Source organism: Lissotriton helveticus, chromosome 1_1 (assembly GCF_964261635.1).
Source record: "Lissotriton helveticus chromosome 1_1, aLisHel1.1, whole genome shotgun sequence".
In the NCBI taxonomy this organism is placed as follows: Eukaryota; Metazoa; Chordata; class Amphibia; order Caudata; family Salamandridae; genus Lissotriton; species Lissotriton helveticus.
The window spans coordinates 1841120890-1841139305 of NC_136057.1; the positions used below are offsets into that span (position 1 = coordinate 1841120890).

General features: G+C 40.6%; 1 protein-coding gene across 6 annotated transcripts in view; it reads left to right on the forward strand.

Moving 5' to 3' along the window:
• Positions 1-18416, forward strand: part of SLC44A3 (solute carrier family 44 member 3) — an 879170-nt gene that overhangs the window by 850737 nt on the left and 10017 nt on the right. For all 6 annotated transcript variants that reach the window (XM_078641256.1, XM_078641253.1, XM_078641270.1 and 3 more), the window contains 3 exons: positions 7444-7527; positions 15487-15624; positions 15812-16048. In XM_078641256.1, the coding sequence (XP_078497382.1) occupies positions 7444-7527; positions 15487-15624; positions 15812-16048 (459 nt within the window). The remainder of the gene's footprint in view (positions 1-7443; positions 7528-15486; positions 15625-15811; positions 16049-18416) is intronic.

Below are 18416 nucleotides of genomic sequence, written 5' to 3' on the forward strand. Positions count from 1 at the left end.
CTTAGAACTTAAACAGCCCTCTAACACTCGCAGCGCCTGGAACCCAATCACCACCGATAACACCATCCGCCTAATGAATTCCATCCACTCTGGCTCGCCAACCAACCTATGCCCCCACCACATTTTCAACAAAGCAGACTCCATCATCGCACCATATCTCCGTGATGTTATCAACTGCTCCTTCAACTCTGCTACCTTCCCAGAAAGCTGGAAACATGCCGAAGTCAGCGCCCTCCTGAAGAAACCCACAGCAGACCCCTCTGAACTCAAAAACTACCGCCCAATATCCCTCCTCCCTTTCCCGGCAAAAGTCATTGAGAAAGCCGTCAATAGCCAACTCGCCGCCTTCCTCGAATCCAACAACTCCCTCGATCCCTCACAGAACGGCTTTCGAGCCAAACACAGCACCGAAACCGCCCTCATCGCAGCCACAGACGATATCCGAACACTACTGGACAACGGAGAAACAGTGGCCCTCATTCTACTCGACCTCTCCGCCGCCTTCGACACAGTCCGTCATAGCACCCTCATACAACGCCTCAACAACATCGGAATACAAGGAAAAGCACTGGACTGGATCATCTCGTTCCTCGCCGGAAGAACCCAGAGAGTAAGACTTCCGCCATTCAAATCAGAGGCTACCAAAGTCATTTGCGGTGTACCACAAGGATCATCACTCAGTCCCACCCTCTTCAACGTTTACATGAGTCCACTCGCATCCATCGCACGTCACCACAACCTCAACATCATCTCCTACGCTGACGACACCCAGCTGATCCTTTCCCTCACCAAAGACCCTAACTCCGCCAAAACCAACCTCCACGAAGGCATGAAAGAAGTAGCCGAATGGATGAAAAACAGCCGCCTAAAACTTAATTCAGACAAAACGGAGGTGCTCATCCTAGGATCATCCCCCTCTGCCTGGGACAACTCATGGTGGCCTTCAGCTCTGGGCACAGCACCCACACCCACAGATCACGCATGCAACCTGGGCTTCATCCTAGATTCCTCACTCTCGATGACCAGACAAGTCAACGCCGTCTCATCCTCCTGCTTCAACGTACTTCGTATGCTCAAAAAAATCTTCCGTTGGATCCCCTCCGAGACAAGAAAGACTGTCACCCACGCATTAGTCACGAGTCGACTGAACTACGGAAACACCCTCTACGCCGGAATTACAGCCAAATTACAGAAAAAACTCCAACGCATCCAAAACGCATCAGCGAGACTCATCTTGGACATCCCTCGCCAAAATCACATTACCGGCCACCTGAAAGACCTGCACTGGCTCCCCGTCAACAAGAGAATAACATTCCGTCTCCTCACCCACGCACACAAGGCCCTCTACAAACTGGGGCCCGAATGCCTCAACACTCGACTATCCTTCTACACACCCACCCGCCAACTAAGATCCTCCAATCAAGGCCTCGCCGCAGTTCCGCGTATCCAGAGATCCACCATGGGAGGCAGATCCTTCTCCTACTTGGCAGCCAAGACCTGGAACTCACTCCCCACCCACCTCCGCCTTACACAGAACCACATCTCCTTCAGAAAAGAACTTAAAACCTGGCTATTCGATAAATAATTAACCCACCCCCAAGCGCCTTGAGACCCTCCGGGTGAGTAGTGCGCTATATAAATCCTTGAACTTGAACTTGAACTAAACTATAATAGGTTCTTACAGGTCGACAGCTATGTTTTCTTTTAACAAGTGACTAGTAATGTCCTTATTAGAATGTAATAAAACAATTAGAAATAGGTTTTTATAAAGGAAATCCATGTATTTTATTGATTTATGACTTGTTATATGTTGCAGAAGCAGAGTAGATTGGATGTTACTACTATGCAAGAGTCAGTGCTCACTCTCTTTAACTTTTCTTAAATGTATAAGAGGGAATCTTACCGTTCACCTTTAGTTCAATCTGGCATATTGTTGTCAATGAATAATTCACACTGGAGTAATTTATCCTGCTGCAGTACTGTATCATATGCAGTTCTTTCCTCATTGCTATATATATCAGGTGGTGTTATTCCAGCTGAGGTATAATAATCTGGCAGGATAAATGTCTGCTGCTGCTGAATGCTCAGAATAGTATGCAGCCTCTTTAGGCTGGCATCACAGTGCAATTCTTTAAAATATACATAAAGTAGGCTTTGGCTCCACCCTCCGGAGTGTTTCTCTCTTATATCATCATTTTGGCTGTTTGGTGTAGCATTCATCCTACAGTGCAATGCACAAGGGACCATTTTACATTTCAAAATAACTCTGAATCATTATATACTAAATTCTGTGTCTATTTTAAGCATTTTTGTGCTTTGTTTTTTTCTCAGCAGTAGGCCTTGTTAATATTTTAGTCAGGATTTAAAATGTAAGCCAGCCCTGCTGCTTTTGCCAGTGCTTGATTAATGAAGGTCACTGTTTTCTTCTGCACATCACAGCTTCCCATGGCTCGCTTGTATAATGACTAAATATGCATCCATAAATCCTACTATTCAAATGCATACTTCAGCTCTAGTGAAAATTGTTTATATAATGTAGCTGAAGTCTATCTTGTATAGACACCGAACTGGCCAGATGTGCTTTTCAAATGTGCATGGTGGCTCTATTATTTGATTAATAACAATTTAGGGACATATCTAGATCCTGTTTTCAGAACTCTTCTACAGCAATCCCTTTCTCATCAAAGTACTTGGGAGACTGTGCTTTTTAAAATGCACTATTTAGTACCTCTCAGTTTCGTCCTGCTCATTTTGCTCTCTCCGAGACTGCTCTGTGGAAAAATGTTTGGTAGAGCTCTCTCTCTTGCTGGCGCTGCTGCACATTTCAAAGTCTTGAGAAGCACCAAGAATGTCCATGTATGGGTGACATAAATAATATGTTACTTTGGCTGTATCCGCCTTTTTTTGCATGATCTTTACTGATTTCTTTTTTTGCATCTCTTCTATTTTTTTCACAGTTTCTATTGTATTGCATTGCAGCATTTATATAGTGTTTAATACTCCCCTGTTTTTATCCTATGTGCAAGTTTTTTCACGTCCTGCATGATGACCACCAAGGAGCAGTTATCATGCTATGAGATGCAGTGCAATGGATGATGATGAAGTGTGAGAGACAGACACGTAGTTTTATGGTTTTCAGTAAGCTGGTAACTTTGAACAGCTCTGCAGGTCCCTTTACTGTACCTATTATGGCATATTTACTTAGGTGGTTACTGCACTGTGATGTTCAATCTGAGATTTAGTGATTTGTTGTGGTCTTGAGAAGGCATGTTTGGAGGAAGAGCGAAGTGAAGAGATCTGTTGGGCTTGGCTTTTTATTATCATCCCATACCTGAGTGTATTTGTGAAATTTAAAGTAGTGATCAGATTGTATAGATATGTGGGACCTGTGGTGAGGGACTGTATTGAAGCCCTCTGCATTGGACAGCAATGTATGATAGTTCATTTGGTGATGTTTGTGTTTTTTGGCTTTACAGTGCAGGTGATGGACAACCCTCATAGCAGATATGCTTTATGTGAATTTAAGAGGTATAAGAAGACTTTCCTTTTTTCAGTTTCTATTTTTGGTAAATTCTGGTGGTTTTTTTCTGTGTTTTCCAGTGATTTCAATAACTTAAAAAAACAGTGGTTATTAGTGGTTACACATTTTCGAGCCATTAAAAACAACAGAAACCGTGGTTTTCTGGTGTTTATGGAAAGTTTTGCTTTTTTTATTATTTGTTTTCTACACTGATAGTGCATAGTGTATATATAAAGTGTATGTACAGTGTATATGAGGTCCAAACACATTTTAACAAATCAAACTTACTGTAGTACACCATACAATACTTCTTTAGCGAGTCGTTTGTCATGCGCGCTCGCTCGTTCCTTCCCATGTAAACTTTTATCTGTGTAAAGGCCCTCTCAAAATTGGCCTTTGAGACGGGCAATGCCAAAACAGCCAGCACACAATTTCCTAAATCTGGCCACTGACATAGCTTTCCATGCCAATACTGGTGCACCTCAAGATTGCAATTCTCTGGGACATGTTCTGCAGCATATGTGCTGAACTGGGTGCATATGCAGTTCGAGTTATTGAAGTGGTACTCATTGAAGTGGTCAAAAATTAAGCAGTACTTTTCAAAGTCTGAGAAAATTCCCCTTTAAGGAAGGAATCTAGAACTTGTGCCACAGTACGGCTTCATTGATTGTAAATGCCATGGCTGGTGAAGGAACATTTCCAGACTTCATTGCAAGCCATTTCTCATGCTTTGGAAAATAAAATTTCCGGAATTGCTCCTCAACATCTTTTTGCTTACTAACTGGCAATCATTCGTACATGGAAGATGTTGCAGTGCCAAAGTCACTAAAGATTTCAACCAGCCTACATCAAGGAGATGTTTCACATCTCCACCAATTACTCGGAACACTTGGAAGACAAGGGTGTTTTAAGACTAGTTTGTTGATTAGGTCCACTACAGCAGTCATGTCTTCCTGTAAAAATCTGAGAATGTAGTAGAGTGTCCTTTTTTTCTCATCACTATGAATATGCGACTAAAGATCCTCAAATTTATTGCCTTTGGCATCATCACTAAGCAAAAGGTTTGTAAACGGCCGACACATGGATAATATAGCATTTACAGCTTCTAAGACTGAGAGCCACCGGCTAACTCACACAGTTGCGATGACTCTTTCTTTGATGCCACACAAAGCGCAAAATGAGAAATATTTGCTTTTAGTTCCCGCGCATAATTAAACAGTGCACCAGAATGGACTACAAAGTCAATAGCATTCTTCATTAACTCTGAAGATTGTAAATATGCTTTCAGCATACCATCTAGCTAATGGCACAGAACTATTACAGGGAAGCACTTCATCTCAGGTATCAATTTGGACAAGTCAAAAAACAACTTTTTCATAAACCTAGCTGAATCACTGCAAATAGAAACAATATCACTCCAGTCTTTGCATCTTTAGACCAGAGACTACAAAACTGAAAAAAGGAAGAAACAATATTTTAGTGACATCCCTAAACAACAAAACTCAAGCAGAATTATGTTAGCCCAGACTTTCCTCTTGCTACCTTGTATAACAAAATTACATTGTATTGGCCCCTTTAGGAAGAAATAAAAATGACTCTTTCCCTCTCCTTTTCCTTTCTTTGATTGACAGTTAGTTTGTGGTTATGCAGGTATTTATCAGTGTTTACATATTTTCACTGGTGAGGGCTATTTCCCTTTAAGTGGGGTTTTATCTGTTAATGTAGGTTTAAACCTAAAACAGAATAGGCTTAGGTATAAGATACAGTTTGCTGCTGACCGCTGCATATTATGGTCTTATTATTATTGTAGACAGTAACTGTTATGTATGCAAGTACATAACTATAAAATGTCACTGTGTACCAAAGGTCAACCCGTCTTAGTTTTTCTGCCTATCTAAAGCAGGTTCATGGTTTAGTTGTTTCCATTTCATGGGATGTAAGGTGAGGATCGTGCATGAGGGTACAACTGTTTTTTTGGCTCTGTTGCGGGGATGTAGATGACGCAAGTATCTAGGAAATAGCCATGGTTTCAACTGACTTCAAAAGTCAGTATGCTTCAGGGTGCTTCTAATGCTGGATGGTAGTGAGTTCCAGAGCTTGGCTGCATGTACTTGAGCCTGTGAAGCATTTCTTATGGTATGGTAGTATGATACGTGCTTCAAGCCTGGGCCCAGTGTTCTGTTTGGTTTGTAATGCTTGCCTTGTGCCTCAGATGATAGAAGCCAGCTTATTTTGCAACTTACCTTCTCTCATTTTTTTGAGTTATTTATTGTTGGGGCTTAGATTGGAGGTGATGGGACCTCTGTTTTTCAGTCTTCTCTAGTGGTTGCAGCACACAAAATAGTGTATACCACCAGTAACTACCTAGCCCATGTAATCACTGGTTTTGCAATTGGCATGCTGTATACTAAACAAGAAGATATGTAAACAATTTTAGTAAAGTCATCTAGACTCTTCATCCAATAGCCCACTTATTCCCTCATTATGAGTTGGCCCAAAGTTCCAGCTCTTAATACCCGACTTGGTATTATCACTATCAGGGATAGTGTTAATAGCAGTAGAGTACGAGTTACACCACTATAGGCCCTTATAGAATGGGGAATAACATCAGAAATCTGTATTATTGTCCCAGTTTCTGCATATCTCCCCCAAATTGCTCACTGTTTTCAGCCAACCTACAAAACATGTAATTCCAATTCAGCTGAAAATTTGAGTTTACAGCCAGAATGGAGCTTGTAATGAAAGCGTAAGACTGACACTTTCTCCTAGAATAGGCACATTACTTCAGCTTACAATCACCACTACCTTACCTATTCCGACTGTGGTCTGCGATGGAAACCGCTGACCCATTTGCAAATTTAACCTAGGGCTACCAAAAGTGCTGCAATGCCATACTACTGGTTGGTGTGTGCTATTTATTTAGGGTGTAAACCAAAACTCCTGGCATTCCACAAACATAGAAGCAGTAACTTAGTAGAACTTACCGAAATTTGCCAGGATAAATGGGGAAAACTGTCGCACTGGCCATTCTATATTTATTGTATGCAGAATAAAAATAACTACATATGCTGTCAAGATGACTCAGTAAGTTAAACACTAGCTGCTGACATCTGTTGTGGTTTGCAGGTCAAAGGACTGAAGCACAGCAATGCCCACTAAGTCTGCCATTCAACATTGAGTTGGTTTATGAATGGAGTACCATAAAATTCGGTAGTAGTAACAGCTTTTATTTATAGTGTTTACATATGGCAAAACTGTGTTATGAAATGCTAATTGAAAAGGTATTTTGTTACGTTATTCCTGTCAAATAAATGTGAAATCTCAGATTGACTGGAGCCACTATGTATTACCCCTCTGCGTGTTTTCTGGTGTCTCATCATCTCATGGCCATTCTCCGTTGGATTTTATTTTTTTTCCTTCCACTTGTATGCAGAGTTCGCTACTTGGAAGGCCTACAACTAACACCAATCAGCACTTTTCACCTTGTAGGAAAATGTTTTTAGGCTTTTTTATTTTAATAGATCGTCCGCTTTGTTCGTGCCCTCCGTTCTGAGGTTGGACACTTTTAAGTATCGCATGTCGGGTTAGTAAGATAAGTAACACTTGGCCTAAGCGATTCAAAATGCATCATAGCCAAAATATGTAAACGTGTAAACATTATTTCCTGTCATTTCCTGTTGCTGGCCGGTCAGCTCCGGGTTATTGCCCTGCAGAGTTTCATCCACAAGCAGCTGTTGGTCTGACGCCTTGTTTATGGCCAAGTGAACTGTCTCACTTTCGGTGAAAGAACAACTTGCCAACTTTCCAATCTATTAGTCACTAATATGTGAAACAGAAATGAATATACCTAGTATCCAAGCGACAAGAACCGTCTTTTCTGTAACATTCATTTTGGAAAACTCATTTACTTTCTCTCTTTCCAGGAGAACCCCTGCACAAGGTGCATATCTAAGTGCTGTTCGTGCTGTCTCTGGTGTTTTGAAAGGTTCTTACAGCATTTAAATCAGGTAAAGTGGCTATGATGTCATTCGAAGCACTATACATTGTAAACAACACCCAAGAATAAAGAACAGCTGCTGTTTGTGTTAGGATTACAGCTGCCAGTTTGGCGCACTCGTCATTACTTCATGTATGACACCATCATTTTCCACACAGATCATGCTACATTCAAGCGTTTTTCCAAATACGCGCCATGAGGTCACACTTGTGGCAGACACGTGCTGCAAAATGTCATATTTCAATAATATTAAATTCCAAATTGACTCAGTAAAATGCTTTCTCAGCATTAAAAGAAAGCATCAATGATATTGTGTTTTAAACTTCTCTTACAAAATGGGCAGCCAGCATAATATTATAAATTACTTCCTTGGCAAGGAAAATCTACCCTGGTCTGGCTCCCAAATGTAACTAAGCCGAAATGTATTGTAATGGGTTATAAACATTATTCTCGATTACACTGCTGAACACCATTCCATCTAGGTTAATTATTTTGGTAGGCCTACAAGATGTCTGTACTTTTAGATGTTTACTGTATTTAAAAATCAAAGAAAGGGTAAACCTAAAACATTGCATATGTAGTGCATCGCTTGTTAAGAGTTAGTTATTGCTAAGGGTTGAAGCAAACCCACGGGCATGCAGTTTTTCTGTCCTCATCCAGGCTCATCCTGTTGAAATATCATCACAGTCCAGTCGAACTCTACCCATTGTTTTAGGTGGCATTTTCACACAATGTTAAACATGCCAAATTCGACTGTGAGCAATTTCTTATCAGAAGTACTCTTTGCAAGCTGGCATCGTCAGCCAAATAGAGCATAAGTTATTCTACCATGTTGTGCTCTCCCAAAAGCGTCAATTAATCAAAATGCCCGGGGTAGTGTAAGTGGCATCACATGCCATTTGACCTTTTACTCCTACACGCATGCTTACACATACACATTCACATACCATACCAAACAATGTAATGACAGGCCGTACCCCGCCATGCTATACAATGAAAGGCCATACCATACCATACCATTCAATACTATACAAAGGCAGGGCGTACCATTTGATACAGTGACAGACCATACCATATCATACTATACAATGACAGGCAATACTATACCACACCGTGCAATGACAGGCCACACCACACAATATGATACCATACAGTGACAGGCCACGTCATACCATATACAACGATAGATCATACCATACTGTATAATATACAATTACAGCCCAAACCATATCACATTATACAATCACAGGTCATTCCAAACCATACCTTTAATATACAATGATACACCATACCATACCATACATTAACAAGCCATACTATGCTATACAATGACAGGCCGTACCATCCAAAGACCGGCCGCACTATAAAATACTATACAATGACAGGCCATACCATACTATACAATGACCTGCCATACATTATTATATAAGCAAACAATGTCTCAACCGGTATTATTGAGAAGGCTAGTTACCAAAATTGTACACAAAACATTACAAGGAAGGAAGGAAGGTAGGGAGACTCATAGTTTGTTTAAATGTGCCCAAGGCATCATGTATTTAAAAGAGTACAAGAAATTGCAGAACAATTGCAGGTCATACTATACTATATAATGACAGGTTACTCCATGGCATACTATAAAATGAAAGGCCCTACCATACTATACAATGGCAGACCATACCATCCTGTGCAAAGACAGGCCAAAGCAAACCACACCATGCCATACTATATAGCGAGAGGCCACTCCATACCATACTAGAAAATAACATACCATACTCTACTATACAATAGCATACCATGCTATACAATGACATGCAAAACATATACTATATCATGTCAGGCCATACTTAACCATACTGTACAATGACAGGCTTCACAATACCATACTGTGCAAAAAAAGGCCACACCGTACCATTCTATATAGTGACAGGCCATACCATACGATACAATATGACCAATTCATACTATACTGTGCAATACAATGCCATAGCATACTATACAATGACAGGCCATACCATATACCATACTATTCAGTGGCAGGCCCTACAATACTATATGACAGGCCATAACATACCATTCTATGCTGTACAGTGGCATGCCACATCATGCCACACTATACAATGACAGGCCATACCATACTATACAGTGAAAGGCCATACTTTATAATACTGTACTATACTACACAGGCAATACCATACATACTATATAGTGACAGGTAATAACATACTATACTATACAACGACTGTCCAAGTATTTTGATATGCTGTTGAATTTGATTTTTACCCATTCAATGGGTTGTTTTTATGACTGTGTTATACTGTAATTGATTATGCTGATATTAAGGTCTTTGATCAAAATAGTGTTTTGAAACCGACTGGCCATACCATAATATGCCATGACTTGCCCTGCCATACAATGACAGGCCACACCTTACCATAGTATACAACAATGACAGACCACACCATACCATGCATTTTTATTTATAAAGTTTTATATAGCGCGAATTTGTTCCCGAAGGATATTAGAGCGCTTTACAATTTGAGGCAAATGTACAGCATGTGCAGCAGAAATACAGGCATGCATATTTACATAAGTACATAAGTATATGCAAACACATAAATGCATACACGTACAGATACATGCACACAGAAGAGACCGGTTACGGAATGAGCAGCAGAAGTACAAGCATGCAAACATCAATACAGACCTAAAACATACTTGCCCATGTAAGGACAGGCCAGATCATACCAAGCTGAAGCTACACAATTACAGGCCATAACCTCCTGTAAAATAACAGACCATGCCATACTCCACAATGACAGGCCATACATACCATTCTATACAATGACCAGTCACACCATACCATACTGGACAATAACAGGCCATATCATGTCATACCATACCATTCTATACAATGACAGGCCACATAGTACCATGTTATACAATGACACGCTATGCCATACCACACAATGACAGGCCATAACATACTATGCAATGGCAGGCCACATCATGCCATTCAATACAATGAGAGGTCATACTTTCCTTTACAATGGCAGGCCATACCATACTATGACAGGCTATACCATACCATACCATACTATACAACAATGATCAGCCACACCATACTACAAAATATATTTTAGACCATATGTTATAATACCATACCATACTATATCATGCAATTACAGCCCCTACCATACCATGCCATTCTATACAATGACATGCCATACTATACAAATCGATGCCATACCCTATAAATAGATGCCATACCATATAGTGCAATACAATGCAGGCCATGCCATACCATGCTGTACAATGACAAACCACACCATATCATATTATACAATAACAGGCCATGGCATACTATACTAAGACAGGCCATACCATTCTATACAATAACAGTCCACCTCGCACCATGCCATAAAATGGCAGGCCATACCATACCATACCATGCTATGCAATTACAGGCCATACCATACCATACCATGCTATGCAATTACAGACCATACCATTCTATTCAATGACATGCCATACCGTGCCATACTATACAAATAGATGTCATACCATATAATACTATACAATGCAGGCCATGCCATTTCATGCTGTACAATGACAAGCCACACCATATCATATTATACAATGACGGGCCATACCATACCATTCTGTACAATAACTGTCCACCTCACATAATGCATAAAATGTCAAGCTATACAATGGCACATAGTACCATACAATACCATACTATACAGGTATTCCTAGTTGTTTGCTCTGAGCTGCACCCTCAGGGCAGCACTTTTTCCAATTCAAAATTATCACTTTTCAACCCTTTCTGAAAATACTTAAGGAATTTATAGTTTTCCCCTACATGTTCCAGGACTAGAGTTAGAATACTAAATGCACCTCCTGGATTATGTGGGGGAATGTTGCTCTATCCCCAAATATTCTAGGGCTACAGTTAGAATGGTAAATGTATCCTTACAGTGTCCACAACGCCCACTGCTGCTCTGAGGGCGCAGTTCTGGGCAAGAAACCCAATCGAGCCATTATACAATGACATACCACACCATGCAATACAGTACAATAAAATCCCATACCTTATCATACAATACCATACTATACAATGAAAGGCTTCACCATGTCATACCATACAACGACAGGCCACACCATACCATACTATATATTGTCAGAACCTACCATACATTACCATACCATCCTATACTATACAAAGACAAGCCATACAATACCATATCATACTAGACAATGATAGGCCATACCATACAATGACAGGCCATATCATTCCACACCATTCTATACGATGACCGGCCACACAGTACCATACTATAGAATGACAGGCCATATCATGCCATACTACACAATGGCAGGCAGTACCATACTATACAATGTCAGGGCACACCATGCCATGCTATACAATGAGAGGCCATACCATAGCATACTATACAATGACATGTCATGCCATATCATACCATGCTACATGATGACTGCCCACACCATACCATATTCCATACATATTATATAAAGACAGTCCCTACCATACTACACAGTGACAGGCCATACTATACAAAGACCTGCCAGACCATACCATGCCATACTGTAATGTACAATTACAAATATACCATGCTATACAATAAGCCATACCATATCACACTCTACAATGGTAGGCCATAACATATCGTACTATACTATACAATGACAGACAATGCCATACAATGAATGGGTCATACCAGACGACACCACACCACACCATACCATACTATACAATGACAGGCCTTGCCATACCATACTGTACCATGACATACTATACCATATATACTATACAATGAAAGTCCATACTATACGATACAATGACAGGCCATACCATACTGTACAATGACAGACCACACCATACTACATGACAGGCCATACCACACCATACAATGACAGGCTATACCATACAATACTATTCAATGAGAAGTCATGCCATACCATACTATAGAATTACATATTATCATAGCTTAGACGTCAGAGAGGTTGACTTTCACTGAGCATATTTTTCCCTGGATATTCCTCTATGATCATCCTGAGACAACCCCTGCATTATATGCCCTCACAATATTAATTCCCCTATTCTTTTGTACATTTATTTTTACTAATTTATGCTTTGTTTCTTTTGAATCATATTTCCATGAGTGTTGATTGGTGAGGTTATCAATCAGATTCCATAAATATCATGTACTTGTAAGACTTGTAATAAATAGAAAGACCATTTAAGAACTCTGTAAGATTAATCCTTTTGATGTACTAGATCCATGTGTTTAAATGTAATTCCCATATAACCACAGTGTCGTGCCCAAAGGGCACCTTTGATGTTTGATTGCTACGTTTGTTACCCCAGCCCCTTGTGCTTATCAAAGGATACACCATATTCTGTTTTATGAAGACACTGGTAAGCACATCTGCCTTGCGTAGCAGGGGTTACTGTAAAGTAGTTTAATTGAATAACAATTGCTTACCACAACTGAACAGGAAATTCTTCCAGAGGCATGAAAAGACCGCGGCTTTTGATAAATGCTGGTATAGCCAGTGGAGACTGGACCAGTAATCAATCAGTGGTACTCTCACCCCTAAATGAAGCATAGAAACCAGAGGTTTGTGGGGACGGGAGCTCTGCTAATTTTTGACAGACTTTCCACTTTGCATAACTCTGAGTGACCCCCAAAGTTATCAGATTTAGTGTTCCAGCATGAAACTGAATGCCAGTGGAGAGATCGTTCTCCAGCTGATAAAAGGCCTTTTGCACTGTAATGGTATAATTCATCTTAATTCTTAAACCTAAAAAGGAAAAAATGGATTCTAAAAGCTAACCAAAAACAATTAGGTATCAAAGTAAACACTCACCTTCCTACTATCACAAGCCCACAATCACAAGTTGCAAACTAGTTTTTAAATTTCTTTCTTAAGTCCAAAATATCTACAAACTCATCAAGTCAATACAAGGAATGCAGTCAGCCTCGAATTTACTCTTCAGTACCATTACTTCTTTGGAAACATTCAAGAAACTAAATGCCTGTCCCACCTCCATGTCTTCTGAGCCATAAAATAGCAACTTTAGACTATGTGCTCCTTAAAATGATAAATGGGTTACAAAATCACGGGATATTCTAATTTGTGCTGAAATGTGGCTATTCATCCCCTTTTGACAAAATTGGAATATTGACCGTACTAGACTACAAAACCTCAAAAATTTAAAATAGTGTGGGTCTTTACAGGTTATTAATTGAAAAGACAGTGGCCATACTCCCAGCTGTTGGGCAGTACATTCTGTACCGAACAGAGGTGACCACTCCTTGTTACACTAAGATATCAATTACATTTTGATTTATCTAAAAATGGGACATTTCTCGCATTCTTCTGAAGATCCCACGTCAAGTGTCAATTAACAAAAGCCACAGATTAGTAAATAAGTATTCACTTTTTTGCATAAGACAACCAACTCTATCCATTGCCTCCCCTATGGACAGTAACCATGTAGTGAAAATGTGTGTTTACTGACCAGAGAAAGGCTGACTTCTTGCCCGTCTAAACTAAAGCCACCAGGATTTTCACTGGCATGCGTCTGACACTGAACATGTTGCATCCGTACTTCCATAGAAATATGATAGGTGCAGTTCAGTCTGTTCATGTTTTTCTTGCTTCCCTATTTGAAATGTCATTACATGTTTTTGCCACTCATTAGAGAAGAGTATTTTTATCATTTGAGGGTTCGTACTTGCTGATTTAGCCAGTTGTGATAAAATAAAAAGCGTAGGAGCACCCCACAGACTCTAACAGCCAGGTGACCTTCCCCTGCTCACATAGATGCTTTAAACATTGCACATAAGAAGTGCATACACTAAAGGCATGTTGCACCCTTAGTCCAAGGCACTGTGGTTGGTGCAGGTCAATCAGTAAATTGTACTCAAATTTCAAGAGTTTTCTCAGCTTGTATTGGAATTCTAGCAACACATTTCATGATTAGTTATTGCCACCCTAGAGCTTTGCCACATTGACCACTTGTGAATTGAAGCCATCAGCTGCCATCACTTGAGAGCCATTGCTGCACACGTTCATGTAGGATGTCATTGGTGATCAGCACCAACTCGGGCCTTCCTGGGGTTGAGCTTTCATTATGACTTCCACATCCTGGCATGATTTTTAGATCTAGTTAGGTATCATCACCATAATTATGGATCATATGTTCGTGTCAGCCAGGAGAGCTCTCTTATATGTGCCTTTTGATGTCTGCTTAGAGGTGGCTGATAAGAGAGATATGGCCTGCGAAGAATTTGGAGAGAGTTTCTGTCGTAATCCTAGAATTTGCACCAGAATGCCCGAGTATGGTACTTGGACTCTTCAAAAGCAAAGAGTCCAAGTGGACGCGGGTTTCTTTGGCATTGCAATTGGTCCCCAGACAACACACGCAAGTTCTTTCTCATTAAGTAAACCTGCAGAAAGAAAGGCAGTGCTGCTTGTATGAAAACAAGGGGCTGGTTGATATAGTACAGCGGTGTCTCAAAGAAAGTGTTAAAGGAAAGTGCGGTAAAAGCAATGTTATTGAGCCCAATCACTATGGCCATAGGGATCGGTTGGAATGACTTGTCTGCCTATATCCCCACAAGCAAGCCAGTGATGTGGCGGCCTGGTCAGGCGATTATAAACAAGTCTCACAAATACATAGCCTCTCTTGTGCCCTTCTCTTCATCTTTTTCCTACTATCACTTTCACTTTCTTTCTTTCTCTCACTAAGCCAGGTCAGGAGGGGTTAGTCAAGCATATGTTTTGAAGCGACGGTAAACACTGTTTATATATGGTACGGATTGCTAATCCTGTAACAGAAATGCTAATGTCTTGAATATAAAATAAATGAAAAATACTTTGAAATAAAAAATTTAAGAAAGTCATGTTCTAGTAAAATGTCTTTCTCTCTTTCTTTCAGGATGCATACATTGCGGCAGCTATAAATGGAACTGATTTCTGCACCTCCGCAAAGGATGCTTGCACTATTTTATCAAAGAGTTCGATTAGTGTTGCGTCCCTTAACTGCTTTGGAGATTTCCTAATTTTTCTAGGAAAGGTAGGGACAAAAGTTTATAATGTGCAGGAGTGATGCATACACAGCTAATAAGTTGTACCTATTACTATGAATGCCAATGTTGCTTCTGTTTTTCGATTCACTTCAACAGAGGCATGTTTGCGTAAGTGAATCTCAATATACAATATACATCGTGCTTAATGTCGCTTTTTCTTTTGTCTTTGGGCAGGTATTTGTCGTATGTTTTACAGTTTTTGGTGGTCTGATGGCATTTAATTACCATCGCGAACTGCATGTCTGGGTCATCCCGCTGCTCCTGGTTGCGTTTTTTGCCTATGTGGTAGCCCACAGCTTTTTATCAGTGTTTGAAATGGTGGTGGACTCCCTGTTTCTTTGTTACATCATTGATATTGAAACAAATGATGGCTCCACAGAAAAGCCATATTTCATGGAAAAAGACTTGATGGTAAGTTCTTAATGTCACCAATTCTCTTAAAATGGGTCGTAACTTGGAATTATTTTTCTTCAGCCCTTTAAAGAAGCATTTTATATACAATATGTGTTTTATGTAATAATGTTAGGACATTCTTGCAGTGTGCTAAATGCTGCCAAGTAAGTCATCACAAGCATCTGTTGCATTCATGTATCTCCATTTTTTTTTCATGTGTGGTTGCATATTCACAAAAACTCAATTGTTTTACATGTAATATACATATTCTCTGGGTTGATAAAGGTTCATAAATAGGGCTCAGGTAGTATAGGCAATAATTTGCCTATACTACCTGAGATAATATTTTGTCTGATGCCCGATGGAGCTACCTGGTTTAGCCATATTAGCTATAGGGGAGATGGGCCGTGGATTCCCTCCTTGGTCGTCACCTACCCATTCGTTCTTTAGACAGACTTCCTTTCATCTCTACGGTTGTCTCTTCCCTTATCCTCACTTTCTCTCCTCCCCTACCCCCCACTACTTTCTCTCTCCTTTCTCTCCTCCCCAAATGTATTGCTGATTGTTTGATATAATGTTTACTTGTTGATCTTTTTCTGGTATATTGTTGAACCACATTGTTGCACTTCCTTTCGTCTCTCCTGTCGTCTCCTCCTGCATCCTCCCTCTATTTATGTCTCTCCTTCCCTCCTCTCTCAATGTATCGAGACCAAACTATTTTGTCTGATGCCCGATGGAGCTACCTGCTTTAGCTATAGGGGAGATGGGCCGTGGATTCCCTCCTTGGTCGTCACCTACCCAGTCGGTCTATAGACAGACTTCCTTTCGTCTCTACGGTTGTCTCTTCCCTTATCCTCACTTTCTCTCCTCCCCTACCCCCCACTACTTTCTCTCTCCTTTCTCTCCTCCCCTAATGTATTGCTGATTGTTTGATATAATGTTTACTTGTTGATCTTTTTCTGGTATATTGTTGAACCACATTGTTGCACTTCCTTTCGTCTCTCCTGTCGTCTCCTCCCGCATCCTCCCTCTATTTATGTCTCTCCTTCCCTCCTCTCCCAATGTATTGAGACTGAACTATTTTGTCTGATGCCCGATGTAGCTACTTGGTTTAGCTATAGAGGAGATGGGCCGTGGATTCCCTCCTTGGTCGTCACCTACCCAGTCGGTCTTTAGACAGACTTCTTTTCGTCTCTCCTTATTGTCTCTTCCCTTATCCTCCCTTTCTCACTTCCCCTGCCCCCTCCTCTACTTTTCTCTCTCCTTTCTCTCCTCTCCTAATTGTATTGCCTATTTTTTGGAATGTATTGTGTAATTGTTGAACTTTCTCTGTTATATTGTTGATTCTCATGTAAAGCGCTCTGATACCTTCGGGTCTAGCCAGCGCTATATAAAACTCTTTAAATAAATAAATTCATACGTTTTACAGGATATATAAGCTTTAGTCCAGATAAAGCACAGTCCGTTTTTAAGGAAAGTACTACTGTTAAAACCAGGTGATTAAAATATTATTTTAGAAAAACAGAAAATCAGAATTACAGTAGGATTCGAAATAGTGCTGCTGGGTTTCTGACACCCACATAGAAAAGACTCTTTTGTGAAGTCATCTAATTGTTTTGCTTTTCAGGAAAACAGATTTACTACCCATAAATAGCAATCAGTGGGGGATATGTACAAGAAAATGTTGGAGCACAGTGTAATTTGTCAACACCGCGCACCGACATTTTCAAAATGCAGGGATGTGCGATATTTACAAAAATACGGCTCACCACTGCATCTCCTCCCCTAGCACTGGCACAAAAAAATTGCCTAGCGCAGATACCCCTGCGCCATTTTGCAAGGGTGCCTGCGCTGCAGGGGCCATTGTTTATGAGCAGGAAGGGATACCTTCCTGCACATAAACAATCTTCAAAGGGGATTTGCTGATTTTATGTGTGCTGCAAAGTGCAGCACACATAGAAAGAGCAAAATATGAGGCGAAATTAATCATTTCCCCCTTGTATCACCATCCGAAGACCAGCTTTACCTGGCCTTGTTTTTTGGCGCCGCCCTATTCTTGTAAATATGGGGCAGCATAAATAAGAAATGGGTGTTGTGGTGGAATGCCCACAGCAAAACCCATTGCCCACCCCTTTGCCGCAGTGGACTGCTGCGGAAAGGGGCATATTTGCAAGGTGGTGTTCAGCTTCGTTATGTGACTTAACGCTATCTTGTAAATATGGGGTATGGAGCCACGCTACCGGAGCGTCAGAAAAAGTGACACATGGTGGCGTTAGGGGCAAGTCAATTTGCTCAGATTCCGGAAACTTAGACTAATTGCTCTGTGAGGCTGCACCTAGTAAATGCCAATTTCCCAGGAAGTGGTATTTACCAGGTGTGGTAAACA